The sequence below is a fragment of the Osmerus eperlanus genome, chromosome 21 (genome assembly GCF_963692335.1).
Source record: "Osmerus eperlanus chromosome 21, fOsmEpe2.1, whole genome shotgun sequence".
In the NCBI taxonomy this organism is placed as follows: domain Eukaryota; kingdom Metazoa; phylum Chordata; class Actinopteri; order Osmeriformes; family Osmeridae; genus Osmerus; species Osmerus eperlanus.
The window spans coordinates 562,458-582,935 of record NC_085038.1 but is presented as its reverse complement, the minus strand read 5'-3'; the positions used below and the strand labels follow the sequence as shown (position 1 = coordinate 582,935).

At 50.6% G+C, this 20,478-nt stretch overlaps 1 protein-coding gene across 4 annotated transcripts; it reads right to left on the bottom strand.

Annotated features, from left to right (window-relative positions):
* Positions 1–545: 545 nt before the first annotated feature.
* Positions 546–19,970, bottom strand: slain1b (SLAIN motif family, member 1b). Of its 4 annotated transcripts, XM_062446880.1 has the most exons (11): positions 19,815–19,970; positions 19,156–19,344; positions 17,342–17,404; positions 16,868–16,898; positions 16,606–16,685; positions 12,947–13,032; positions 12,763–12,838; positions 11,996–12,161; positions 11,101–11,209; positions 10,411–10,580; positions 9,142–9,560 (listed from the first exon to the last, which is right to left on the bottom strand). In XM_062446880.1, exons 1-11 carry the CDS (start codon positions 19,953–19,955, stop codon positions 9,469–9,471), a joined length of 1,203 nt encoding a protein of 400 aa, XP_062302864.1. In that variant the 5' UTR covers positions 19,956–19,970; the 3' UTR covers positions 9,142–9,468. The 4 variants fall into 4 exon arrangements, with proteins under 4 accessions (XP_062302862.1, XP_062302861.1, XP_062302863.1 ...); XM_062446878.1 differs by lacking the exons at positions 10,411–10,580; positions 11,101–11,209; positions 11,996–12,161; ... (5 more) ...; positions 19,156–19,344; positions 19,815–19,970 and adding exons at positions 546–1,126; positions 1,766–1,991; positions 2,376–2,525; ... (3 more) ...; positions 7,379–7,529; positions 9,916–10,390 and having other exon boundaries at positions 7,967–9,560; XM_062446877.1 differs by lacking the exons at positions 10,411–10,580; positions 11,101–11,209; positions 11,996–12,161; ... (5 more) ...; positions 19,156–19,344; positions 19,815–19,970 and adding exons at positions 546–1,126; positions 1,766–1,991; positions 2,376–2,525; ... (3 more) ...; positions 7,393–7,529; positions 9,916–10,389 and having other exon boundaries at positions 7,967–9,560.
* Positions 19,971–20,478: the final 508 nt, after the last annotated feature.

Below are 20,478 nucleotides of genomic sequence, written 5' to 3'. Positions count from 1 at the left end.
CCATAACCCTTTCAAACACAATGCGATCAAATGCTACAAGTATTCATCATAATTCATCTATTCAGTGCTCCTCAAACCAAGAACAGAACCTGTAATCACAAATCAAATAAAAACTCTGAACATTCATTTTACTGGTGCAACAATTACAAATATTCCATACACTATTAAATTTTTGTCGTTTAAAAAGTGTTACAATTCAAAACAACTTAGTCACTTGTGTTAGTCAGACATTTTGTAAACACACTCTTATTTGGTTCCAGAGCTTCATATTGAAAACCCAGAATATTGCATCAATAAGCATTTCCACAATGCTCCTTCATATTTAATATGGTATTAGTAATAAATATATATTTGTTTGTTTGTATATACAAACACAAATCTAGTTAGTAAAAATTCAACCTAATACGCCCCGATAACAGGGAGAGATTTAGTTTTAGCAGCATCTCACTGCTTCTCCCCCCAGGAGAAAGCATCGTTATTAATCCGTTTAAGTAGTAAAGAACATCTGAGCTGGAGCCCAGTATGAACAGGTCTCAGGTCAGCTGGAGCCCAGTATGAACAGGTCTCAGGTCAGCTGGAGCCCAGTATGAACAGGTCTCAGGTCAGCTGGAGCCCAGTATGAACAGGTCTCAGGTCAGCTGGAGCCCAGTATGAACAGGTCTCAGGTCAGCTGGAGCCCAGTATGAACAGGTCTCAGGTCAGCTGGAGCCCAGAGGGGGTATTGCACAACATTGTACCAAGGAGCAGACCTAGTGGTGCAGGCTGCATTAAACAGCTGTGGAATGAACACAGACAAGAACACACACCCAAACACACACACACACACACACACACACACACTGCCTGTAAATAGGTGCTATGTCCAGATCCCAGACCTGCACCACACCTGAGACAGTGTTTAGCACCTTGTCTTTCCTCCTGTTTGTCCTGAAGCGTCTCACAGTCCTTCTCCTCTCCTCTGGGACACCAGTTTGGCAGGTCGACACCCTGAGGCGCAGAGGGGGCTAACCCTGACCCTAACCCCAGCAGAGGGGGCATCTCCTGGGTGTGTCAGTAGCAGCCGTCTCTCCAGCTCCTGTCTGGAAGCGCACTCAAGGCCGACAGGTTCTTGGGAGGCGTCAGTAAACTGGACATGAACACAAACACAGTCAGCCAACACAGTCACCCAACACAGTCAGTACCAAACACAGTCAGTACCAAACACAGTCAGTACCAAACACAGTCACCCAACACAGTCAGTACCAAACACAGATCATAGACAGTCTCACTCTGAACATAACCCTGGTGATCAGACCCCCTTTAACCCTTGTGATGAACCATCGTTGTGTTCCGACAATTTGACCCAACACAAAAACGAATAAAAAGCATTTTCTTTTAACCTTCGCAATGTGGGGGGTCTGAGACAGCCCAACGGTTAAAATAAAATGCTTCACTTTGTTTTTGTATGCGGTAAAGTTGTCGCAATACGACGGTGGGTCACAATGACTGATGGGTCATAATGACCCGAAGATAACACAAGGGTTAAATAATGATAATAATACGTGTTCATATAGCAGAGATGTGGGATGTGGTTACTATGCATGATGTCTGATAGCTGAGATGTGGTTACTTTGCACTGTGGCTGGGTAATACAGACCATTCTATAGCGCCTCTAACCAACAACCCTACAGCATGAGCTACACTGTATACACACTATCCGTATTTTGCTTTGGATAAAAGTGTCGGAAAAAATATGAAAATGTAAAATGTGCATTTTGTGGCCTACCTGCGTGCTGGTTGGCTGGTCCTGCTGCGGGAGGCGGAGCCTACGAAGGAGGCGGGGTGTGGCAGGGAGCTACGAGGGGGCGTGGCCTTGTTAGGGATCAGAGACTGCAGGCTGGTGGAGGTTGGCATGGCAACGGAACCCTTGACGGTGGGGCTGACGTACGCCGTCGCTTTGAGGGGTTGCCGCGACAACGCCCCGAAGTTGACAACGCTCTGGGCGAGGGATGCTGCCACACACACACACACACATATTACTGCTCTGTGGAGTAGATAGGAAACAGCTCTATGTAGAGGCCTATAGGTGGCGCTGTGCCTTCAGTACAGTACAGTATCCACTATGTAAAGCTATGCCATCAGTACAGTATCCACTATGTAAAGCTATGCCATCAGTACAGTACAGTAGCCACTATGTAAAGCTATGCCATCAGTACAGTAGCCACTATGTAAAGCTATGCCATCAGTACAGTAGCCACTATGTAAAGCTATGCCATCAGTACAGTAGCCACTAGGTGGTGCTGTGATGGTTTAGCCTTGTATCTGTGAGCTATGTTTACTTAATATGGTGTTTGTTTGTTACATGTGACAATCCAGGGGGAAGGGGAGGGACTCACTGCAGGCCTGCAGTCGGGCGAGCCCATTGGACGAGTCAAAGCTCTGACTATTCCTGAGCTGGGAAGGAGAGCACGTGTGATTGGCTGGGTTGGGCACACTTGGCATGCTGGGAACTCTGACCAGGCTGGGCATGCTCCGACGCAGCTTATCTAAACAGGAACACACACACAGGAAAACCAGAATTCTGCATGAATGTAACATTTCAAGTTATCCTTTTAGTTCTCCCTTGTTAGCTCTGCCCCTAAGCCTCCAGATATCCTCTACAGTCTACATAGATCTATATCTACTGGATATCTTTATGTGTATATCTGCTGAGAGGACCCTGGCTGCTCTAGGAACATGGAGGTCATTGAGGACAGTTGTCAAACGTTGCGTTAATATATACAGTAGATAAACATTTAGAGCGAGATATCATATTTCAGTTCTAAAAGAAACATGTAGGCCTTCAATGACCATGAGCAGAAGCTTGGGCCTTTCCTGCTCACCTGACCCAGGCCTGAAGGCCTGCAGCTGGGGTGTGCAGGGGCTGGAGGGGGGGCTGGGCTGGGAGGACCCGGAAGAGGGACACTGGGGGCTGGAGATGCTTCTGCGCCAGTCTCGGAGGCTGGAGAACGTGTGGGAGTGGGGAAGGCCAGGCTTCCGGGACCCCCGTTCCTCCTGCTCCTCCCCCTGCAGGTGGGGCTCCCCCTGCTGGCTGAACTGGAAGCAGAAACTGGAGCTGCTCCGAGTGATTGAGGTGGAGGCATAGTCCTGACGGAGACCTGGGGGAGGGGGGTACGAGCGCCCACACACACACACACACACACACACACACACACACACACACACACACACACACACACACACACACACACACACACACACACACACACACACACACACACACACCAACCATGCACACAGTTAGGGTCACCTCCTGGGGTTAATAAAGCTGAAATAACGATGAGCTTGGAGGTCTTGTGAGCAACAAAAAAAAAGTTTAAACAATGTAGTAGTGAGTTAAACAGTAGTTAACATGTAATCAAATAAAAGGTAATGTTAGGAAGGGCAGAACAGAGAAACAGTCAGAGAACAACTTCCTTTAAGTTCAGAAGCCCTGAAACCAAACCACCTGCACACTCTGGATATCTGACTGTTCTGGACAGGTAGACAATGACATCATCATCACCCCCACCACAGCTCTCACACCTGTCAGACATCAATCAGCTGGAGCTGAGAGCAGGTCACTGTTCCTGCTCAACACAGACCAGTCCTCAACTCTGGAACACAGTCAGAGTGGCTCTAGTAGCTACTTACAGTGCGTTCACACTGCAGCGTTTTTTAACGCTCTGCATCGCTTGCCTTCCCACAGTACACCACGCTCGGGGGCGTGTTAGACAAGTTAATACAGAGTTGTAGTTCTCTAAGGTCACTGTTGTAGTCATGGCCAAGCGTGCAGATTTGGGTTCATGTACTCACAATATCGATCAAAATACCACTTTTACACAACATTTATGTAAGTGCAAGATTTTACTAGTGCAAGATTACAGTAGAATACATGTTACGCCACCGGTCACTCAACCAGTCGTTTGTAGGCTGGGCTAGCAGTGGCACAGAACAGTCACGTAATGTAATCCGATTGGCCAACGCTAGCGTTTTCACGCTCCTCATTTACATAAAGTTGAGAAAATCCAACTTGCAACGCTCCGCTCCGCTCCGCTCGCCTTCCCACAATGCCCTACGCGAGCGTCAACGCCTGGTTTCATTGAAAATGAATTGGAAGCCGACGCCACGCGCCGCCCGCTCCGCTGCAGTGTGAACGCACTGTTATGATCTCAGACAGAGAGAGAGGGAGGGAGACCAGAGAGAAACGGAGAGAGACCAGGGTTGCTATGGTTATAGGGGACTCACTCTCCTCCTGCAGGCGAGCCATCACCTGGACATCAGTCAGGTCCTGCAGCTTGTAACCCAGGGAGACGCAGTCTGCCTCCTGCTCAGCGCTCAGACCACCTGCACACGCGCACACACACACACACACACACACAGAGACACACTTAGAACACTAGCATTATGGAATTTTGTATGACAAAAGAGGAGGAGGGCAGAGCCGGGAGGGTCAGGGATCTTACTGGTGGGGCGAGTGAGGAAGGAGGGAGTTCTCTCAGGATCCTTCACCATGGGACTCAGGGAGGTGAGGAGGAGGGGGTGGAGATGGGAGGGCACTGAGAGGGGAAACAATGCTTCACACTTCAACCATCATTGAATAATGAACCTCCATCGTGTGACCAGCATGGTTGAAACTTGTTAGCAGTATCCTAGCATGCTATCTCAACTCAAACAGGCTGCCTAGGATACAGATTATATCAGGCCGTTTTTTTTCCACCTGATATGTGTACCCCCTCCCCTAACATGCAATGGGTCTGTCCTGCCATCGTGTGTTATTTTCTATGTTCTTTTGGTCACAATGAACAACGTAAGATAATATGGATGTCTGGTCTTTTCTAGCAAAAGTCACATAGGGGATACAGATTATATCAGGCCGTTTTTTGTGAACAGAGGTAGAGGGACAAAAAAACAGAAAACAAATTATCCCCGCATGAAATGATTCTTCCTGCATGTTGAGGGGACTGGTATGAGTAACCAGACCAAGTTTCGTGCATGTGGAAACTAATAATATGGATATGTCTGCTCTTGATGTCTGCCTGAACTGACATGCGCCAACTCACAGCACTAAGGAGAACCCTGGATATCTGTGTTTCAACATCATTTTAATCTACTCTTGATGTATGACTGTCTCTGGAGGAGAGACATTTTTATCTGATATAATTTGAACTGAGCTGTAAACTCAGTTCAAGTGGTAACAAGCAACCAGTGTGAATGGTATGCATGATTATGTCCATGTGATCATAGAAAATAATCCCAGTAGTGGATTATGTTAACCCTCTAGCACGTCAGCAGGGCTGTGTTTGTGTGTGAGGCAGGGCGCAGTGGATGAGGCACTGATGGGGGAAACAAGGGTGCTCATATCTGACCTCTCTCTCACACACACGCACTGCAGTCAGTGCTCTCTGACTCACGTACACTTACCTCACTCTAGAGTCATAAAGCAGCGCTGAGCAACAACATCTGCTGTACACACACACACACACACACACACACACACACACACACACACACACACGTGTTCAGACTGAGACACTGGGCTGCATTCACACACACAGCTCAATCCAACTCATCCCAGACCGGCACCAGGAACAGCATCACTCTCTCACACACTCATACACATATGCACACACACTCATACGCATATGCACACACACACTCTCACTCATGCATGCACACTCGCACAAACCTCATCAGCGATTGTCAGAGAGAGAAGATGTACTAGAGGACAAACACAAGCAGAGTAAACACGAAGGAGGAAGAACCCTCAGAGAAGGTTAGGGTTAGGGTCACAGAGATCATTAATACACAGCTGCTAAAAGAAGCACATAATATCCCTTTATACGGTGTGAGTGTGTGTAGTGTGTGTGTGTATACAGTGTGTGTGTACACAGTGTGTGTGTGTGTGAGACAGAGGGTGCTGGGTCTAACGCTGTCAGGGAAAAGAAAAGCTGCTTGGCATCAAGGAACAACACAGTCCTTTCATGTACAGACGGTTACCATGGCGACCGGACCTGGTAGTGGTAGAGGGAGGAGGTGGAGAGGGAGGAGAGAAGGTAGAGAGGGAGGAGGGGAGGTGGAGAGGGAGGAGGGGAGGTGGAGAGGGAGGAGAGGAGGTAGAGAGGGAGGAGGGGAGGTAGAGAGGGAGGAGAGGAGGTAGAGAGGGAGGAGGGGAGGTGGAGAGGGAGGAGGGGAGGTGGAGAGGGAAGAGAGGAGGTAGAGAGGGAGGAGGGGAGGTGGAGAGGGAGGAGAGAAGGTAGAGAGGGAGGAGGGGAGGTAGAGAGGGAGGAGAGGAGGTAGAGAGGGAGGAGGGGAGGTGGAGAGGGAGGAGGGGAGGTGGAGAGGGAGGAGAGAAGGTAGAGAGGGAGGAGGGGAGGTGGAGAGGGAGGAGAGAAGGTAGAGAGGGAGGAGGGGAGGTGGAGAGGGAGGAGAGGAGGTAGAGAGGGAGGAGGGGAGGTGGAGAGGGAGGAGGGGAGGTGGAGAGGGAGGAGAGGAGGTGGAGAGGGAGGAGGGGAGGTGGAGAGGGAGGAGGGGAGGTGGAGAGGGAGGAGAGAAGGTAGAGAGGGAGGAGGGGAGGTGGAGAGGGAGGAGAGGAGGTAGAGAGGGAGGAGGGGAGGTGGAGAGGGAGGAGGGGAGGTGGAGAGGGAGGAGAGGAGGTGGAGAGGGGAGGTGACCGAGACAGTGTTGTGTCATGTGATGTGACTGTGTCTGGCAGGTAGATCATGTCCTTCCCCTTCCCCCAGCTGTCTAAAATAGACAGGAGTTGGACAGTTATACCTCACTAATCCTGTCAGATGGTTACACCACCTCAGTCACCTGCCCTGTCAGCACTCTCCTCTTTCTCTCCTCGTCTCTCTCCCTCCCTTTTCTTTCTCAAGCTCTGACTGTACTTGATCATCTCACTTTCATCTCACCTCCAGTTTAAAGATGTTCCATGAGTTACTTGAAACCAAACTACTCGTCTTCAAGCATCAGTTGGGGTGTCTCCCTAGCTCTTTCAGCAGAGTCAGAAAACCTGCTTTTGTTCCAGACCAGGCCCATGGTGTTAGCGTGCTTAGGTTAGCTAGTTAACCAGCTGGATGGAGGTGTTCATCACAGGTGTCATCACATCACTAGTAAGTATCACTTCCTCCCTCACTTGCTTAGAAATATCAAGTCACACACACATACACACCTTACACTCGTTTAAATGATTGGACATCCTGTTCTAGGTGTACAGGTCAGTTGTGAGTATACAGGTGTGCCCAGGTGTACAGGTGTGCCCAGGTGTACAGGTGTGCCCAGGTGTACAGGTGTGCCCAGGTGTACAGGTGTGTCCAGGTGTACAGGTGTGCAGGTGTACAGGTGTGCGCTCGTACAGGTGTGCGCTCGTACCTGGGGCCTGCCTGAGACACTGGGAGCGTCTGGAAGCCTCCCCCTCCCCTCTGAGCCCGTCCAGCACCTGCCTGCACCACTGCAGGGGAGACAGCAGGGGGCGCTGCCACGGCCTGGCCCTAGCTGACACATACAACCTGCAGGGAGGGGGGAGAGGAGGTGGGAGGTAGGGGAGGGAGGTGAGGTGCCTGCCAGGCTCTGTCCAAACCAAACAGCATGTTTACATGTTCATGTTGTTTCTCAGAGTGGTGACTGACTATGACTGTGATGGAGACTGTGGCCTCTATAAAGTTAGTTCCTGTGCCGCTGCTTTTGAATAAGACTGTTTCATCAAACTTCTAAACGGCTCGTGTGCTCACTCACAGGCTCAATCACGTGGTGTGGTTATAAGCTCACGCACTTGTAGCTTCAAAAGGTTTTTTTTTTTTAACTGAACGCCAATTAAACACTGGAAATAAAACACTGATTGCAGATGGTAGTCCATCTTAGAAATTCGATGAATTAACTACAAATGTCATGTTTCACTTGTAACAGGGATGAGTAGCTACAAAAACAATGTTTAGGACAACCTTACCAGGAATCGTCAGACTTGTCAAGGGAGAACATGGAGTCCAGATCCAGCAGCGCCACCTCGTCCAGAACCGTGGGCTCGCCCTCACCGCCCTGAGCTTCAACCGCGGCATCTGCAGCGGAATGCGAAAGAAAATACTGGAAAGAATCGTCTGCCGGGCAGAAGGAGGACCGGCACAGCAGGGCGGTCAGCGGGCTAGGGAGACGGTACCCCCCCGGGACGGGTCTGCTGTCTAGTATGCAGGCTGGTGAGGTGGTTTGGATACGGGGGCTCGTGGAGCAACCGTTCACCGCGCTCGCCCTAAGCTGCTCGTTTTGCTTCTCTAGTTTCCGAACGAGCTGCTGCAACTTCACCACCTCGAGCTCTGCGTTAACGGCGTTGCTGTTGCAGTCGACATCAGTCATCATCTGAAGGGTTAGCCCCGCAGCATCCATCAAGTATGACTGGAATAATAAATATTAGATTTTTCTCACTGAAATGGAGGACGGGGTAAGCTACCCTCCGTGACTCTCACTGTGATTTCGGTATCAGTAATTCGGTTGTAAGCTGGTGCCTCGCGTCCTCATGTGCCAATCAACAGCATGCCGTACAATCGTCCAATCAGATACTAGGACATCTCCATTTCCCAAACAGGGCAATTTGCGAGTTCTTCCGTTATCAGGTGAGTAACAGGATTAGGCGGATCCATTTTTATTTGTATTAGTGTGGCACCATTTTTAAATACCAGAATTCCTCTGTATTTTACACACACCTAATAGGTATTCCGTTGACCGGAAAAGGGCTGTACACGTGTGGGCGGAGTAATCTTGTTAAGATCTGCCTGGAAAACTTTATAATCTACGACGCTGAGCGGCAAGACGGCGCAATAACAAACCTGACGAATGTAAACGTTTATTTTTACCAAACGTAAAAATGAAATTCAAATAAACTGTCGCCACCCCGTGGTTAACGTTTCCTTCCCAGGAGTCTAGTTTGTCGGTAGACAGGAAAGCCTATATCACGTGAACAAACGTTCTTACCGGCTTTTCAGCACCTGGACAGCGCTCGTGTCCAACACGGCAAGAACGTTTCTAGTCACAAACAGTTGAGGAAGGATGGAAGCATCTCGAAAAGCTTCTTACTGGTTTTATTTAGTGCCGTTTCATGTTGGCCTTAAAACAGAACAAGCAACTCCAGCATTCTGTGAAAAAAGTATTTTATTTTTTAACACGTGTAAGCGGCCGCCTTTCTTTGTAGTATAGCGCCCTCATGTGGCGGCGGAAGCACATTACAACATGTGAGATGTCACATGACAGACAGGTGCACGCAGGTACGTCTCACTTCAGCCACGTGTTTGACAAATCAAAACATTTATTATGGACGTTTCAATGAACTGTCTTCTTAAATTTTCCATCAGCACAGGTGATGATCATCAGTAATGGTCTGTAGATCCAGTCTTGTTAAGACATTTCATTGTTCAGTCTATTTCTGTTACTGAGAATCTTGTTGTTTTCACTCCTCCTCCTTCAGCGTTTGTTCCAGGTGAACTTCCTGCGAGCTCCTTCCTGTCCTGGCTTCTTCCTCTCCCTCACTCTGGGGTCAGGGGTCAGCAGCCCGGCTGCCAGGCAACAGGGGGGAGGTTGCCCAGGGAGACAAGAGACAGAAACGTGAAAACCAAAACAAATCCAACTGAAGCATCATTTCTGTATTTAGGGTTTTCAACCTTGTGATTCTGTCTCACTAAACCATTTTATTGTATATGTTTATTTTATATTATTCTACTTCATACTAGATATGAATATCTAGTATGAATCTTGTGTTCTTCTAGTCTATTTGTCTGCACTGATAGGGGAGTGATTGTGTCCTTGGGCAAGGCACTTCACCCTACTTGCCTCAGGGGAATGTCCCTGTACTTACTGTAAGTCGCTCTGGATAAGAGCGTCTGCTAAATGACTAAATGTGAGAGTGCTCACCTTGTCTCATGTTCTCCACCTGGCCTTCAGACAGGAAGTGCTCACCTTGTCTCATGTTCTCCACCTGGCCTTCAGACAGGAAGTGCTCACCTTGTCTCATGTTCTCCACCTGGCCTTCAGACAGGAAGTGCTCACCTTGTCTCATGTTCTCCACCTGGCCTTCAGACAGGAAGTGCTCACCTTGTCTCATGTTCTCCACCTGGCCTTCAGACAGGAAGTGCTCACCTTGTATCATGTTCTCCACCTGGCCTTCAGACAGGAAGTGCTCACCTTGTCTCATGTTCTCCACCTGGCCTTCAGACAGGAAGTGCTCACCTTGTCTCATGTTCTCCACCTGGCCTTCAGACAGGAAGTGCTCACCTTGTCTCATGTTCTCCACCTGGCCTTCAGACAGGAAGTGCTCACCTTGTCTCATGTTCTCCACCTGGCCTTCAGACAGGAAGTGCTCACCTTGTCTCATGTTCTCCACCTGGCCTTCAGACAGGAAGTGCTCACCTTGTCTCATGTTCTCCACCTGGCCCTGGGACAGGAAGCTGAGCAGAGCACGGGACAGGGCCAGACGCAGCGCCCCTGCTTGGCTGGAGTGGCCGCCCCCGGCAACGCTGCAGCGCACGTTGAAGCGCCCCAACACCCCCGTGAAGACCAGAGGGAACATCAGCTGTTCTCTGGGGAGGGGGGAAAGGAGGGGGGAGGGGCTAGGGTTACAGCCACGCAACAGTGACTTCTGACTCAGCAAGAATCAGAAAGACAAGCTTATACTTACTAGTGTTTGTGTGCCTCGTGTTGTGTGTGTGTGTCGTGTCCTGTGTGTGTGTCTTGGGTTGTGTGTGTGTGTCTAGTGTATGTTGCAGCATCCCAGGCTGAAAGACCTGTGCTGACACTGTCAAACATCACCCTTCTTGTCCAATTAGTCCTGCACTGGGCTGAAGTGACAGCACACACTCGCTCACCTGTGTAATTACCTCCTCTAGCAGATTATACAACCAGAGCTCTCAACACTGCTGTTGGAACCACAACAAGACTTGCATCTTAGAGTGGGAGAATGACACACACACACACAGGATACACACACACACACAGGATACACACACACACACAGGATACACACACACACACAGGATACACACACACACACAGGATACACACACACACACAGGATACACACACCATGCTACCCCAGCGTACCGGTCCTGCAGGACAGTGAAGTAGTGGTGACAGTGGGAGCCGTTGATGATGACATCACCGGAGCCTCTGTCTGTCAGCACCACCGAGCCCGTCGCTGACTTCCTCCTTCCTGAAACACAGGAAATTATGTATTCAGTCTGGGTCACGATACTGTTGTGTGTGTGTGTACCCTCAGCAGTGCTGTATGAGTTTGTGTGTGTACCCTCAGCAGTGGTGTATGAGTTTGTGTGTGTACCCTCAGCAGTGCTGTATGAGTTTGTGTGTGTACCCTCAGCAGTGCTGTATGAGTTTGTGTGTGTACCCTCAGCAGTGCTGTATGAGTTTGTGTGTGTACCCTCAGCAGTGCTGCATGAGTTTGTGTGTGTACCCTCAGCAGTGCTGTATGAGTTTGTGTGTGTACCCTCAGCAGTGCTGTATGAGTTTGTGTGTGTACCCTCAGCAGTGCTGCATGAGTTTGTGTGTGTACCCTCAGCAGTGCTGTATGAGTTTGTGTGTGTACCCTCAGCAGTGCTGCATGAGTTTGTGTGTGTACCCTCAGCAGTGCTGTATGAGTTTGTGTGTGTACCCTCAGCAGTGCTGTATGAGTTTGTGTGTGTACCCTCAGCAGTGCTGTATGAGTTTGTGTGTGTACCCTCAGCAGTGGTGTATGAGTTTGTGTGTGTACCCTCAGCAGTGCTGTATGAGTTTGTGTGTGTACCCTCAGCAGTGGTGTGTGAGTTTGTGTGTGTACCCTCAGCAGTGCTGTATGAGTTTGTGTGTGTACCCTCAGCAGTGGTGTATGAGTTTGTGTGTGTACCCTCAGCAGTGCTGTATGAGTTTGTGTGTGTACCCTCAGCAGTGGTGTATGAGTTTGTGTGTGTACCCTCAGCAGTGCTGTATGAGTTTGTGTGTGTACCCTCAGCAGTGGTGTATGAGTGGCCCTGCTCGTCCACCTGCAGGGGGGGTACTTCCTGTCTGCTGGACTGGACCTCCAGGCGTCGGCGCAGGCTAAGCAGGAAGTCCTCCTCACCGCTGCTGCCTCTCTCCTGCAAACGCATCACCAGCTGCAGGAAACGCTGGTACTAGAGACACACACACACACACACACAGGGACACACAGACAGACATGGACACAAAGACAGACAGGGACACACACACACACAGGGACACACAGGTCATTGCCTGGACACAGCCTAAACTGCTTCTTTCCTTAATTTCTGCTTGACGATACCATCTAGTGGTGACAGAGTGAACTGTACCATTAGTAAGATTATTCTGGCTGCAAAGCTAGCAGGAGTGTAAAGCTAGCAGGAGTGTAAAGCTAGCAGGAGTGTAATGCTAGCAGGTGTGTAATGCTAGCAGGAGTGTAAAGCTATCAGGAGTGTAAAGCTAGCAGGAGTGTAAAGCTATCAGGAGTGTAAAGCTAGCAGGTGTGTAAAGCTAGCAGGAGTGTAAAGTGTAGGGGGTTAAATATTGGCCAAACAACCTAAGCTAATTCTCCTATGGTTTAAAGGAAGATTGGAAACTGAACAGTGTATCAGCATGAACCAAATAATGCCAATACAAATATAATTACAGTTATTTGACTATGGGTTGAATCAGAGCAAGAATTGTCAAAGTAAGGTTAAAATGAAATACGCATTTAATAACATTGCAAAGCAGAGTTAGCAGCAGTGTTCTTACATCGTAGTCAGAGATGGTCTCCACCAGCAGCTCCTCCAGCTCTTCCTTAAACAGCCACCTGCTACCGCCCAGAGAGCTTTCAACACACACACACTTTTAGTCAAGACACACACCCCTGCCCCCTTCCCCTACACACAGACAGGATGCCAGCGCAAACCTCCCAAACACACTCGTTGTCACTCACCTTTTTTTGGATGGTTCTGGAAGCAGACTCCTGGCCCTCAGGCGATCCTGCTGCTTCTCTGCAGCCAGCACCCTGGCAAAGGTGTCCTACACACACACACACACACGCGCTTTTGTTTGTTATGGAGGGAGATGCCATATCTGTCCCCATTCCTGGCTGGATTTAATTAGGTGGGGAAATTGAATTGAGGTAGGTGCTGGAGTTGTAACATACAACACTCCCTGCCCCCCCCCCTCCCTCCCTCCCGTAGCCCCCCCCCACCTCACCCCATCCCCCCCACCTCACCTCACCCCCCTGAGGCTGGGGGGAGAGGCTGGGGGCTGGCAGACAATGACAGAAACAGACAGAGAGGCAGACAGACAAAGGCAGACAGAGAGAGGCAGGCAGAGGCAGACAGAGGCAGACAAAGAGAGGCAGACAGAGAGAGCCAGGCAGACAGAGGCAGACAGAGAGAGGCAGACAGACAGAGGCAGACAGACAGAGGCAGGCATGCGGGTCACGTCCCTGAGCCACAGTCCTGGGTGTGAGAACTAATTTCCCCGTCAATTATTCCCCAGATGTTTAATTCCTTCCTGATAGAGGCCTCTAATCCACTACTACTCCACCACGAAAGCAAACATCAAGCAAAAAAGCAATTTTCATCACAGAAAAGGGTAATAGAAAATCGGAAAAAGGAGGAGGAATGGAGGAGGGCGGGGGTGGGGTGTGGGTCATGCTACACTAGCCTGACATGGCAGAACGCCATGCTGTGGCCAGCTCGTACAAGACGCCAGCCACAGAGAACAGATCTAGTTTGAATGATGTGTGTGTGAGTGTGTGTGTGAGTGTGAGAGAGTGTGTGTGTGAGAAGGATGACAGAAGAAGTAAGGAGGGGTGAGGGGTAAAGAGAGGGAGGAGGAGAGAGAGGCAGCCAGAACCAAACATATTTAAACCAACAGCAGGGGGCACACTGCTGCAGGGCACATGGGAGGCCTTACTGACACACACACACACACACACAAACTCACACACACACACACACTCATACACCCCCACACACACAAACAGACACACTTCTTATCTACTGAGGAGATGCCCAAGGTCAACCAAGAGTGAAAACAGAGGATGGGAGGAGTGAATGTAGCCAAGAGAAGGAGAGGGAGTGAGAGGAGAGAGAGGAGAGAGGGAGAGAGGAGAGAGAGGGAGAGAGGAGAGAGAGGGAGAGAGGAGAGAGAGGGAGAGAGGAGAGAGAGGAGAGAGGGAGAGAGAGGAGAGAGGGAGAGAGGAGAGAGAGGGAGAGAGGAGAGAGAGGGAGAGAGGAGAGAGAGGGAGAGAGGAGAGAGAGGAGAGAGGGAGAGAGAGGAGAGAGGGAGAGAGGAGAGAGAGGGAGAGAGGGGAGAGGGAGAGAGGAGAGAGAGGGAGAGAGGAGAGAGAGGGAGAGAGGAGAGAGAGGGAGAGAGGAGAGAGAGGGAGAGAGGAGAGAGAGGGAGAGAGGGGGTGAGAGGAGAGAGGGGGAGAGGGAGAGAGGAGAGAGAGGGAGAGAGGGGGAGAGAGGAGAGAGGGGGAGAGAGGAGAGAGAGGGAGAGAGGAGAGAGAGGAGAGAGGGAGAGAGAGGAGAGAGGGAGAGAGGAGAGAGAGGGAGAGAGGAGAGAGAGGGAGAGAGGAGAGAGAGGGAGAGAGGAGAGAGAGGAGAGAGGGAGAGAGAGGAGAGAGGGAGAGAGGAGAGAGAGGGAGAGAGGGGAGAGGGAGAGAGGAGAGAGAGGGAGAGAGGAGAGAGAGGGAGAGAGGAGAGAGAGGGAGAGAGGAGAGAGAGGGAGAGAGGAGAGAGAGGGAGAGAGGGGGTGAGAGGAGAGAGGGGGAGAGGGAGAGAGGAGAGAGAGGGAGAGAGGGGGAGAGAGGAGAGAGGGGGAGAGAGGAGAGAGGGGGAGAGAGGAGAGAGAGGGGGTGAGAGGAGAGAGAGGGGGTGAGAGGAGAGAGAGGGGGTGAGAGGAGAGAGAGGGGTGAGAGGAGAGAGAGGGGGTGAGAGGAGAGAGGGAGAGAGGAGAGAGAGGGGGTGAGAGGAGAGAGAGGGAGAGAGGATAGAGAGAGGTGAGAGACAGAGGTGAGAGGAGAGAGGAGAGGGAGAGGGAGAGAGGAGAGAGAGGGGGTGAGAGGAGAGAGGGGGAGAGAGGAGAGAGAGAGGGGGTGAGAGGAGAGAGAGAGGGGGTGAGAGGAGAGAGAGGGAGAGAGGATAGAGAGAGGTGAGAGGAGAGAGGGAGAGAGAGGGGGTGAGAGGAGAGAGGGGAGAGAGGAGAGAGAGGTAGAGAGGAGAGAGGGAGAGAGGAGAGAGGAGAGAGAGGGGGTGAGAGGAGAGAGAGGGAGAGAGGAGAGAGAGGGAGGAGAGAAAAGGGAGGGGGTGAGAGGAGAGAGGGAGAGAGGGGGGTGAGGGGAGAGAGGAGGTGAGAGGAGAGAGAGGGGGAGAGAAAGAGAGGGGGTGAGAGGAGAGAGGGAGAGAGAGGGGGTGAGAGGAGAGAGGTAGAGAGAGAGAGGGGGTGAGAGGAGAGAGAGAGGGTGAGAGGAGAGAGGGTGAGGAGAGAGAGGGGGTGAGAGGAGAGAGGGAGAGAGGAGAGAGGGGGGGAGAGGAGAGAGGGGGGGAGAGGAGAGAGGGGGGGAGAGAGGAGAGGGAGAGGAGAGAGAGCGAGAGGAGAGAGAGGGGTTGAGAGGAGAGAGAGAGGAAGAGAGGAGAGAGGGGGTGAGAGGAGAGAGGGGGTGAGAGGAGAGAGGGGGTGAGAGGAGAGAGAGGGAGAGAGAGGGGGAGAGAGGAGAGAGAGGGGGTGAGGAGAGGGGGGGTGTTCAGCTGCCCCCCCCCTTCCTGTGTTCAGCTGCTCCCTGCTCCCCCCCGTGTTCAGCTGCTCTCCGGTGTGTGTAATGGGGTCTGACAGCCTCTCTGAGGCCACTCTCAGCAGAACAGGGCTGGAGCTGGGGACTGGTGCAGAGGATGGAGGCTGGGGGTGACACTGGGGTGAGGCTAGGATGGAGGCTGGGAGAAAGGATGGAGGCTGGGGTGAGGCTGGGACAGAGGATGGAGGCTGGGAGAAAGGATGGAGGCTGGGGTGAGGCTGGGACAGAGGATGGAGGCTGGGAGAAAGGATGGAGGCTGGGGTGAGGCTGGGACAGAGGATGGAGGCTGGGAGAAAGGATGGAGGCTGGGGTGAGGCTGGGACAGAGGATGGAGGCTGGGAGAAAGGATGGAGGCTGGGGTGAGGCTGGGACAGAGGATGGAGGCTGGGAGAAAGGATGGAGGCTGGGGTGAGGCTGGGACAGAGGATGGAGGCTGGGAGAAAGGATGGAGGCTGGGGTGAGGCTGGGACAGAGGATGGAGGCTGGGAGAAAGGATGGAGGCTGGGGTGAGGCTGGGACAGAGGATGGAGGCTGGGAGAAAGGATGGAGGCTGGGGTGAGGCTGGGACAGAGGATGGAGGCTGGGAGAAAGGATGGAGGCTGGGGTGAGGCTGGGACAGAGGATGGAGGCTGGGAGAAAGGATGGAGGCTGGGGTGAGGCTGGGACAGAGGATGGAGGCTGGGAGAAAGGATGGAGGCTGGGGTGAGGCTGGGACAGAGGATGGAGGCTGGGAGAAAGGATGGAGGCTGGGGTGAGGCTGGGACAGAGGATGGAGGCTGAGACTAACAGCCAATACTCACATGCATCAGGTTGTAGTAGGACTGCTTTCCAGTGTAGAACAGGAAGTGGAAAGGCCGCCTGTCTGCTCCCCATTGGACAGCTAGAGGAGGGAGGACACAGAAACCAAGCTCATTGGCTAGAAAATGCTCTGCTTTGTAAGAAACTAACACTGGTATCTACTGAGATATGAACCAGAGGTGTATAAGTGCAGAGTATATAAAGTCATATTAAAACGATTTAAGCTATAAAAACTGCTTTCAGTTGGAAGGTAACAACACTTGCCTCGTTGTCTTGGAAATATTTCATCTGGATGCTGGTTAACAAAGACACAGGCAATTCATTAATCACTTAACTGACTTAACTGTACACCACAAGGAGGAATCCTTAACCCTTGTGTTATCTTCAGGGCATTCTGACCCATCAGTCATTGTGAACCACCGTCGTATTGCGACGCATACAGAAACAAAGTGAAGCATTTTCTTTTAACCGTCGGGCTGTCTCAGACCCCCCACATTGCGAAGGTTAAAAGAAAATTATTTTTATTTGTTTTTGTATTGGGTAAAATTGGGTAAACACAACGATGGTTCGCTGTGAACCTTTGGGTCATGTGACCCGAAGGCAGCACAAGGGTTAAGAGATAGAGAGAAGGAGGGAGAGAGGGAGGTAAAGAAAGAGGGAGAAAAGGAGAAAGGAGAGGGAGAGGAGAAGAGAGAGGGAGAGGAGAGAAGAGAAAGGGAGACGGGTAGAGGAGCTCACCTTCATCAGCGGTCTTGCTTTCTTATCAAACAGACTGGAGGGAAAGAGATAGGCTATACTCCTCTGTAAATAAAACATTCAACAGTTTAATAGTTTAACAGATGGTCATGCAGTCACAGAAACATACCTGCACTTTCTCCCTCTACCCTCCTTATCTATCTATCTACCTCCTGCCTGCCTTTTGTCTGGAAGCAGGAAGCAGACTAGAGGACAGGAAGTAGACTAGAGGACAAGCAACGGTTCATCCTGAGTTCAGCCCAGCATGCAGTGCTGGCCAGGTCATTAGAGGCCTGCAGATGGTACTACTGACAGGACCGCTGGGTCTGCAGGTGTGTGTGTGTGTGCGCATCTAGGCCACAGATGGATGTCTCTTCCGATGATGTGTGTGTGTGTGTGTGTGTGTGTGTGTGTGTGTGTGTGTGTGGACAGGTAGGTGGTGTCACTCTCACCCAGCCAGTCTCCCCCCCCCCCCCCCCCCCCCCCCCCCCCCCCCCCCTCCCCCCCCCCCCCTCCCTCCCCCCCCCCCCCCTCCCCCCCCCCCAGTTTTGAAACTTTTTCTCCTTGGCTTCCTCAGCGCTCTAAGAGCGAGGCTGGGAGGAGGGAGGTTAGTGTGGAGACGGAGGATAGTCTCTCCCTCCATAGTTAGAGGCTGGTCTCACCCTCCATAGTTAGAGAGGCTGGTCTCTCCCTCCATAGTTAGAGAGGCTGGTCTCTCCCTCCATAGTTAGAGAGGCTGGTCTCTCCCTCCATAGTTAGAGAGGCTGGTCTCTCCCTCCATAGTTAGAGAGGCTGGTCTCTCCCTCCATAGTTAGAGGCTGGTCTCACCCTCCATAGTTAGAGAGGCTGGTCTCTCCCTCCATAGTTAGAGAGGCTGGTCTCTCCCTCCATAGTTAGAGGCTGGTCTCTCCCTCCATAGTTAGAGGCTGGTCTCTCCCTCCATAGTTAGAGAGGCTGGTCTCTCCCTCCATAGTTAGAGAGGCTGGTCTCTCCCTCCATAGTTAGAGAGGCTGGTCTCTCCCTCCATAGTTAGAGGCTGGTCTCTCCCTCCATAGTTAGAGGCTGGTCTCTCCCTCCATAGTTAGAGGCTGGTCTCTCCCTCCATAGTTAGAGAGGCTGGTCTCTCCCTCCATAGTTAGAAGGGAGCTGCTGGCCGTCACTTCTGCTTATCCAGGCTGGGACTAACAGCTCTCTTCATTACGTGGGAGGGAGTTTGGGGACCAAACACAGCAGAATGGGACATTTAACTAAATGAGGGTGACAATCGGAGATAATGCATTTCGCTTTCTGAAATGAATAAAACATGTAGGTTGTGTGTGTGTCTCCGTGAGTCAGTAAGAGTGTGTGTCTCCTTAGTGAGTGTGCACGTCCTGGTGAGTGTGTGTGTGTGTTGTTGAGAGCGTTGCTAATAGCAGATTACACAGTGCTGGCCCCTGCTGGTTGGGGTGTGCGGGACCACAGCTGCTGCCTGACAGCGGAGAGCTCTCCCTGCACGGCCGAGCAACACACTTGATACCGCTACTATACTATAACTGCATGTGGCATTTTAGCATCTTCATTTGAGACACAATTATGCCAAAAAGAATGATTTGTAGTTTCTCCTTTTACTGTCAACACGCTCCCAATTAAAATGTATTCAGAATAATTCAGAGGCTAATATACTTCTCTTTGGACTTGTTGGCTAACTGCATTCACAAGTGTTCAGTTTGTTTTGTAGTTTATATAGGACACCAGGCAGGGCTATCCCTTCCAGCTGCCTAGCACACAAAGCTCCCAAGGTCTCTTGATAATAATCATCATACATCGTATTATCTTACATCAATGTCTTCCTGGGTGAAGTTCTCTGCGTCCTCTCCCATCATGTTGGCCAGGTGTCGTTTGCCAATGTTAAACTCCTCCACCTGCTTCTTAATGAACTCCTCGGAGAACTTCTCCGGCCCTGCTGCCGCCAGGTTCTTCCTGTGAACCGCAGCGCTGAGGCTCACCTGCCTACTGAACACTTTCACCTGGCGCGGACACAACACATTTAACTTTGAATATCTCTGTTCTCCTACAGTACATACTACTGCTATATATATGATTACATTAGACTTCCTTTTCAAGTTATAGCATTTCAAAGACGGCCGTACCCATGAATATCATTCCAATGAAAGTTGCGCAAGCAAGAAAGGCTGAAGACGCTAGCACAACCACTACAATGTTTCACTGCTAGCATTATTTAGCTAGCTAAGTCGACTGTGTGTTAGCTAGATATCTTCCACTACCGTATGCAGGACTCTGAGTAGTGAATTGGGCACACAGTGTAAACATATTCATACAGTTCTGCTTACTGAGATTAGTTTGACAGCTTGCTAGTGTGCTAGCTAGCCTTATCCAAGGACACGCTCTCACAGTCTCGCTGCAACAGCGCGCTCAAAGCCGGGCGGATATTTTCGTAAATCAATAGCGACGTTATGCATCAAACGACTGACATTACCTGACTACTCAAGCTGGATGAGACGATGTTGCCATTGTCACAGCAACTCCCACATCTCCAGATAAGAGATCCCACTGTTCTCCCTCTGGAAGCCGCCATGTTTGCACGTTGTAACAGGAAGTGCGGACACGTCACTGACATTTCAAAAGCATCAGTGGTTTTCGACAGTTATAAAGCGACGAAGTTACTGAGAAGTAGTCCGATGCAGTAGGATATATATTACGATATACAGCATTAAATAAATATTGGCGATAGACCCATCCAGATACATAAGATAAATATAATGGAAAGAAAATTATTGAGAGTGGACTCATGTGAACTAACCGCGGCCCACTAGTCCGCTAGTCAGGGTAATACAGATGGGGCACCAAACCAATGAATAGTCAAGTATGAAAAATTAATAAATATCAAAATATTTATATACACAAAAAATGATTATTATTATTCTTACTCATTTTAAAATGAAATTTTGCCTTTAATTCATCATGACCGAAACGCCAATTGTTACGCTTGGCACGTTTACGAAAGACCAACTGACATTTCCACCTTAACTTGCATACCACTGCTTCAATCTTAAATCCACTATGCATGCATCACTTCCGCATATTGCATAAGCCAATTCAACAACTTCCGGAGGCAAGAAAGTTTTCAAACACAAAATGCT